The 8,073-nt window shown below is 59.7% G+C and overlaps 1 protein-coding gene across 1 annotated transcript in view; it reads left to right on the forward strand.

The window, feature by feature from the left end:
• Positions 1-8,073, forward strand: part of VOLCADRAFT_87995 (uncharacterized protein) — a gene marked incomplete at both ends in the record, with an annotated part of 32,867 nt that overhangs the window by 16,813 nt on the left and 7,981 nt on the right. Inside the window, 12 exons of the mRNA XM_002947602.1 lie at positions 110-661; positions 1,087-1,990; positions 2,158-2,834; positions 3,323-3,375; positions 3,542-3,620; positions 4,027-4,231; positions 4,610-4,787; positions 5,082-5,315; positions 5,748-5,857; positions 6,218-6,318; positions 7,135-7,179; positions 7,778-7,960. Coding sequence (XP_002947648.1) covers positions 110-661; positions 1,087-1,990; positions 2,158-2,834; positions 3,323-3,375; positions 3,542-3,620; positions 4,027-4,231; positions 4,610-4,787; positions 5,082-5,315; positions 5,748-5,857; positions 6,218-6,318; positions 7,135-7,179; positions 7,778-7,960 — 3,321 coding nt within the window. The remainder of the gene's footprint in view (positions 1-109; positions 662-1,086; positions 1,991-2,157; positions 2,835-3,322; positions 3,376-3,541; positions 3,621-4,026; positions 4,232-4,609; positions 4,788-5,081; positions 5,316-5,747; positions 5,858-6,217; positions 6,319-7,134; positions 7,180-7,777; positions 7,961-8,073) is intronic.

Raw genomic sequence — 8,073 nt, forward strand, 5'->3', positions numbered from 1 at the left:
TTTAGGTAGGGGGTGGCGAGGCAGGGGGTGTGAGGTGGGGTGTGTGTGAGGTATCACCACCGGGCGCTACCGCTTCACGTCAATACCGTCGATCCAACTTCTCTTGCAGGGCGAGCTTCAGCGTTCGCTGGTGAAGCTCGGAGTAACGCTGCCTGGCGGCGGCGAAGGCGGCGGAGGCGGAGGCGGTTCTTCAGGTGGGCTGTACTCGTCATCGTCCGCCGTTACGGCTGTAGCGGAGGCCCTGCCGCGCTCGCTACTGCTCTCCGGCGCCGGCCCTAGCGGCGGCAGTAGCGGCGGCGGCGGTGCGGGTTTGGTACTGCGGCGGGTGCTGCGCTCCGCCTTGTTCCAGCTGTCTGAGGATGACTTTCAGCTGGCGGCGGCGGCGGCGGCAGCGGCGGAAGGGCGCGGTGATGGCGCCGCCGGCGCCGGGACTGCTGGCGTGGCAGCGACGGCGGGATCCGCGCCATCAACGGACGGCCCGGCGCTGCTGGTGTTGCGACTGCTGGAGCAGCTGGACCACGGCGGCAGCGGCGGCGGCGGCGGCGGCGGCCGAGAGGCTGCGTCTTGCGCTGCCGCCGCGGTCCCGCTGGAGCTGGTGGCGGCGGAGGTCTTCCGGGCCTGTCGGCGGGGCAGCTGGGAGCGGTGCCTCACTGTACTGCAGGTGGGCGCGGCGGCAGCGACGGCGACGTCGGCGGTGGCGTGTGGCATTGTTTTATTTCACGTGTGTTTGTTTGTATGTATATATGTCTTTGACATGTGTGTCTGGGTGGATCGGTTGGATCGGTTGGATCCGTTAAAAAAGGTGCTCTCCCCCCGCGGAAATGATACCTTGGTTACGCGCATTCACCACCCTGGGTAAAGGGTTTCCAGAAGGGCAGCCTTGCAGGTATGTGAGAGCCCTTCGTCCTAAGGCCTAAGGCCTAAACTTAAACTCCCAAAACAACACCTCCTTCCACCTCCTATATATGATTCGCAACTACCATCCGGACACAAGGCATTTCTACGCCATCCTATTTGACTAACCTAACAACTAACCTACAACTAACCTAACGACTAACTTAACACGGCACTGCTGCACCGCAACAGGCCTCCTTGGCAGGGCTCCGTTGTAGATGGACTGGACTACATCCGCTGTCTACTGCAGCACGTACGGCAACGCTGACAGTGCTACAGCCCCTGGCCGAAATCCACGAAATGATCCGGCAGCTAGTGCACGCCGGCGGCGGCGGCGTCAGCGGCGGCGTAGGCAGAGGTCGGGACGGCGTTGTTGTGACGCCGGCGTCGTCTGCTGTACGGCACCTAGAGACGCTGGTGGAGGTTTGGCGACGGCGCGGCTTGGGTGGCGCGACGGTTGGAGTGGCGAGGGTGGCGACGGCGACGGCGACGGGTACGCGGCCTGGCGGCGGCGGCAACGGCGGCCCGAGTGGTACGGGGAGTGCACTTGGTACCTTGCTGCAGGTCCGGCGCCTGTCGCTAGAGGCCGCTGCCAACTGCATCCTGCCTCGTGCCGTGCTAGCTGGCGCTGCTGGCGTGGGCGGCGCCAACTCGGCGTCGTGCCGCGGCCAGCTCCAGCTTGCCGCGCGGGCCGCACAAGCATCCCTTCGTTTCGCCGCCGCTGAGGCTGCCGTACAAGCTGGTTGCGCGGATACCGCCGCGGAGGCGTTGCCGCCGCCGCTGCTGGCCCTGGCCCAGTCTCCACCGCAGCAGCCACAGCAGCCGCAGCAAGAACCACAGCAGCAGCTGCGGCTGTTTCGAGCCCACATAGACACGGCGGCGGCGCAGGCGGCGGCGGAGCCGGCGGACGCGTGCGTGTACGGCGCGGTTTCAGAGCTGCTGTCCACTATGCGGCCGTGGCATCGGGAGGCTGTTCGTACTGGGATCCTTGGAGGCCGGCTGGCGGCGGAGTCCGAGCTGGCACAGTCCCAGGCGCTGCTGGTACTGAGCGGTAGGCACCTGCCGTTCCTCGTGCTGGGGGTGGCGGTGGTGCGAGGTCTGTATGGGAATTTGTTTGGAGCTGTGGGGGTGCTGGGCGGGGTGTTGGGGGGTATTGGGGTTGGCTTTTGAAAAACCCACCGCAAGGGCTGTGTGCTGCGCGGGGCGGGGTCCAGACGACCTCCCGAGGGTTCCCCCTCCTGTCCCGTATGACCCCAATCTCAGGCGACCCGGACCCCACAGTACGGCAGCAATACCTTGCCGTACGCCTGGCCACCGCCCTCTGCCACGCCGCCACCGCAACTGCCTACCAACCGCCCAACCATAACGTCCTACAGCCCCCGAGACCGCAAATCCACGACGGTCATCACGACGGCCAGAGTGCCGTTGCAGCGGGGTTATCAGTAATGACGGAGGCGGCGGAGGAGGCCGCCGCCGCCGCCGCCGCCGTCAGCACCGCGGCGCGCGCATCGGCGCATTTCGCGTTGCTGTGCGGTCGGCTGCTACGGGCAACCCACGAGTCCGCCACCGAACGCGCGCTAGATCCCACCATGTCCTCCCTGGAGGAGCTGTACGGCACCGCCAAACGCAAACAGGTTGCCGCGGCAGTGCGCACCGGCGGCGGCGACCTATCTGCATGCGTCGTACGGCACCTGCTGCGTGCAGTGGCGCTGGCGGGTTCCGGAACCGCGGGGTGCTACGGTGGTGGTGAAGATAACGGCGTCGGAGGCAAGGGATCGGAGGAGCGCCTGCAGACGTTGGCGGCGCACCTGCGCCTCCAGGTGCCTGTCGTACTTTCCGTACTGCGTGACAGCGCCGCCGCCGCGGAGGCCTTTCGCCAGGGCTGGACCGCCGTGCCTCTGGGGGTCTTCCTTCCTTGGGTCAGCCAGATGACGTCCATGGTCTGCGGGGCTGGTGGCAGCGGCGGCGGCAGCGGCGGCGGCAGCGGTGGCGGCTGTGGCTTCGACGTGGACAGCACTAACGACCCGCTGTTCGGTCCTCTGACCGCACTTGCTTTCACATATCCTCAACGTCTGTACGCACCGCTGCGAATGACGGGTGGTGGCGGCGGCGGCGGCGGCAGCGGCATGAGAAGCACAGGTCGTAGGGCAGCGGCGATGGCTCCGTTACTGGCGGCTACTGAAAGCCCCGTGGTTTCGGAGTTCGTGGATGCGTTAGAACAGATGACATACCCTGCTCAGAGGTAGGGCGGTGTGAATGCGAGCCGGGGAGAGGGGCCGGGGGCGGGGAGCTATGTGTGCACCACACAGACAGCTAATCGTGCCATGTCAAGTAAGGGCCACGCAAGACCCCTCCCCCCCCTCCTCGTCGTGCCCTCCCTCTCCCCTCCCCCTCCCCTTTCCCGTTCTCCCGCCCGCTTGGTCGTCAGTCAGTTGACAGTTGGTGCTATATTGCTTTTACAACTCTCAGGGAATCTCCCCCGTCAGTTCTTAGATAGATACACACACGATATAAGTGCCCGGTCAGAAACCCCCCGCCGTTCCCACACGCCCAACCCCCCTCCCACACACACGCACACACGCCGACACATATACATGCACACATACATCCACAAACCCGCACACTCGCACACCTCACCTGTGCACAGATGGCAGGTGTTCTCAGGTCGCATCACCCAGGCTCTGGCGCGGGGTGACGTGGATGCCGCGGTGGAGGTCTGGAGCAGTGTACGTTGGAGCAGGGGGGAAGGGGGGGAGGGGGGCGGAAGGGGATTGGCGTTGCGAGTGTCCGTTACGAAGGGGGGGAATTTTGCAGGTCCAATTTTGCAACTGTCGAAGCATTGGCGAGGGCACAGTTCTCCCTCTCTCCTTTTCTCTCTCCCGCTCACTCACTCACTCACTCTCTCTCTCTCTCTCTCTCTCTCGATCAATCAATGAAATGAGTGTGTGGTGTGCTTTGTTCATTGTTTTTGGCTCATTGCACAGCTCCGTTGCGTTTCCGGAAAGGAACCTTTCCTTCTTCTTCTCCGTCTCCTCTTGTCGTTGCTGTTGTTGGCATTACGATGGAACCTACCGGAACACCCTTTTCCCCACCGCCTCCGCCACCGCCATCACCGCCGGCCCTTATCAACAGGAGGCCTGGCCCAACCTTTTCAGCCGCTACCACCGACCACACCACCAGCACCAGCACTACCAGACAGGCCTGCCCGCCGCCGCCGCCGCCACGCCGCGGCCACCGGTATCGCGCCGTCAGGTCGCCGGCGCCGCGCCGCCGGCGGAGCCGTACAACGTCGCTTTTGCGCGCCGCTACCGCGCCGCCTTCGAAGAAGCGTTTGGCGGTGCCGATGGTTCAGGACTTCGACAGCTTGCGGAGCGAGCTCGGGAGGCATTCCTCCTCCAACAACAGCAACAGCAACAGCAACAGCAACAGCAACAGCAACAGCAACAGCAACAGCAACAGCAACAGCAACAGCAACAGCAACAGCAACAGCAACAGCAACAGCAACAGCAACAGCAACAGCAACAGCAACAGCAACAGCAACAGCAACAGCAACAGCAACAGCAACAGCAACAGCAACAGCAACAGCAACAGCAACAGCAACAGCAACAGCAACAGCAACAGCAACAGCAACAGCAACAACAGCAGGAGCAGCAACATGGAAAGGCCTTAGGTCGGGCACTCGTGCGGGCCTTCCTATCCGCGGCGGCGGCAGCAGGCTCCGGCAATGCACGGGCCGGCGGTCTGGGGCAGTGGGAGGGGCTGCAGGCTGCTGGGCTCCGAAGCCTGGACCTGCTGAGCCCGTGGTTCCGGAGCTACGAGCAGGTTGCGGCGGACGCAAATGCCTCTATGTTGTCCTCATCTCATCCTTTTTCGTCTTCTACTGGACTTGCTAGGTGCGAACTTCTCCCCTGCGTTTGGCAATAGGAGCTCGTTAGCGCGTTTGCGCATTAGCGGATTAGCGCATGCGCGCCTGTGTGTGCGTGTGCTTTTTTTGGGGGGGTGTATGCTTGTTGTGCTGTGTGTGTCCTGCATCCCTCCCCTCTTTTCTGTCATCCCCGCAATGTCCGTACGGACACACGCATCGTACGGCACAACCTGGCTTCCCGCCTCCATTGCCAAACCCCCCACTCCCACACCTACTATCGACACCTTTACGTTCCCTTTACGTTCGCCTTTCACTTCCCAAGGCAAGGGCGACGGAAACAGCAGATGCTGCTGCTACTGCCATCCATGGCGTTTGCTACAGCCACGTCGCCGCCGCCAGCGGAGCCAGGAGCGTACGGCAGCCGCTGCAGCGGCGGCGGTCTGCCCCCTCTTGGCCTCCAGGACGACGCTGGTGCCGTCGCGGTGGTTGGGTTCAAGCGGGTGGTTACGGTGTTCAGCAGCAAGCAGAGGCCCAAGCTGTTAACTTTGTACTGCAGGTACGACAGTGTGCTGTTCCTTTATTTTGTCCAATTGTCCGCATGCGATGACAAAGCACATTCTGAATAAGCTGCATGAAAAGGCGTTTATGGATAGATTACAGATATTGAAAGGTGCGGACTTGTTTGACGTTGAGATTTGTATTGGTTTCGTTATTTTGTGTGTGAGTGTGAGTGTGAGTGTGAGTGTGAGTGTGAGTGTGAGTGTGAGTGTGAGTGTGAGTGTGAGTGTGAGTGTGAGTGTGAGTGTGAGTGTGAGTGTGAGTGTGAGTGTGAGTGTGAGTGTGAGTGTGAGTGTGAGTGTGAGTGTGAGTGTGAGAGAGGGTCACACTGCTTTCCTGACATTTTTCTGAGGGATTAATATTTCTGGGGAACCCAAACCGGCGGCTTTTTACTTTGTCGTACTGTCGTACACTGCTGCTGCCCGCACAGTGACCTCAGTACCCGGGAGTTCGTGGTCAAGGGTGGCGAGGATGTACGACTGGACGAGCGGATCCAGCAGCTGTACGACGCGATGAATGGAGTTACAGCTCACGACGCAGGTGCGGTTCCTGCGGCTTTTGTGCATGCGTGTATGTGTGTATGTGTGTATGTGTGCATGTGTGTGTATGTGTGTGTACGTGTGTGTATGTGTGTAAATGTGTGTGTGTGTGTTTTCTTAATTAGTTTTTCGGAAGGGGAGGCCCCCCGTCAAGTGTTCCAGTCTTTTGTGTGTGCGCGGTGGCGGCGGCACTGCCACGACTGGCGGGTAAGAGTACGGCGGTTTCGCTGGCTTGCTCCAGTTTTCTCCGCTGGAGTTGGTGCCAGTGAAAAATCGAAACAATAACACAGAAACCCGAAATAACAAGAAACAGCAAACTAACAGGCAACTAACAAACTACAAAACACCCTGGACCTTGCAGCCTGTGCTCGACGCTCCCTAAGGGTACCCGTGTACGACGTCATTCCTCTAAGTCCTACCGTCGGCCTACTGCAATTCGTACCGGGGACGCGGCCCCTTCAGGTGGGTGGCCCCTTATGTGGTCCCTGCTGGTGTGGGTGTGGGTCGCTGGCTGGCTGGCCGGGCGGTTGGGGTTCGCGCGCGCGGTCCCCGGGTTGTGTGAGCTACGCAACCGGTGGTGCTGAAGTAAAAAGTAAAGTAAATCTTCATGCAGTTCTAACCGTTTTTGGTGCAGTTTCCACCGCGATGCGTGTTGGAGAAGTTACGCGTCCAAGAAACTCCTCTGCTCAAGTTGTCCCGTTTTTTTCGTTTAACGTTATGAAACTGGCACTAGACCATGATTTATGCAAATGGCATCTAAAACATATCCCTTGAGCATCTGATGTTGAACCTTTGCTGAAAAATCATGATCCAAAGTGTTTATCTGGACAGCTTCTTGGTATAAAGTCCAGTCCCACCTATTCTCCTATTGGCGTGACATCACTCCGCTCCTGTTAAAAAGTTCAAATATCTAGCAGTGACGCCAAAAAAACTGCGAATCTCACCACTTCACCACACCACAACATCGTCTTTGCAAAGTCGCTCGGCGTGCAGTTTACTCTCAATATTCTACCAGAAGCCCAGAGTAGAGCTCTAGTAGAGCTCTGCATGGATTATTTTGTGTTGATCGACCGCAATCCCACTGTCGTACCATATGCGTAAAGGCTTTGTGCAGAATACCGAGTAAGAAATGCACCTCGGCACAAAGTCACCGCAGGGCTCTGCCCCTCCTTTCCATCCCTTACTTGGGTAACAGCTAACACGGCCTCTCGCAGCTCCTACAGCAGTCCCCAATTCAACACCACTGGCCCCATCTTCACCCCATCTTCCTTCTTCCAGAGCTGTCTGGTTGATAATCCGGAGCGCGCGGAACAAGAGGCGCAGGTGAGGCAGTCTGGGGAAGCCTAACGGTTAAGGGAGTTTTGAGGGGAGCGGGGAGCGAAAGGGAAAAGGCTTTGAGGAAAGGGTTGTTTCGGGGTGTTGAGGAGTTTTGATTTTTATATTGTAACAAATCACTAACTAATACCATATTAGCGATGATAGGATAGGGAGTTGGTTCAGCTGCGACCCTGCTGGGGGTCATAGGCTGTGCAATGTGCTGGTCATGGTACTGGTAATGGTCATGGTAACGGTAGGGGTGTGGAAAGGATACAGGGATGCATCGGCGCAGGGATCCACCGTCCCCGCAGCCGTCAGTCGCCGCACACGCTGGTTGCTCCCACTCCCCCCCTCCTCCCCATCGCCCTCGTTCTCCTCTCGCCCGCCCTTTAGCGCTTTTTCCTCCGTGTCGGTTTTAGAGTTTTCCCCTTCTGTTTCTCCAAAGGGCGCACCTGCACGTCCTAGCGCATGTCCTGTTCCAACCGCTATAAGATACTAGACAAGCTTATTAGAGGTAATACTAATCCAGAAGAAGCCGGACAACACACGCTCACCGCAAAACCCTGCTTGGAAACCTGCAACCCAACCCAACCCAACACAACAGGCCATCGAGCTTTACGCCAACTACATTCGCTCAGCCGCCGCCTCCACCGTACAGCCACGTCAGCAACATCAGGCACACGCGGCCCCCGGGTTAGCAGCCCCCGGACAACTTCCGGGTCCTAGAGACTACTGGCAGATGTACATACAGGCTGACTCGGCCAGCACTGTACGGCACTTCAAGCAGGTAATCATCCCACCCCGGGTACCACCACGGCACCCGGGGGGTGCCACCGCCGTTCGCGTGAATGGGTGGCACGAACATGAATATATATGAATACCTGTGTACAGCATGTGTAC

Source organism: Volvox carteri (genome assembly GCF_000143455.1).
Source record: "Volvox carteri f. nagariensis unplaced genomic scaffold VOLCAscaffold_7, whole genome shotgun sequence".
NCBI lineage: Eukaryota > Viridiplantae > Chlorophyta > Chlorophyceae > Chlamydomonadales > Volvocaceae > Volvox > Volvox carteri.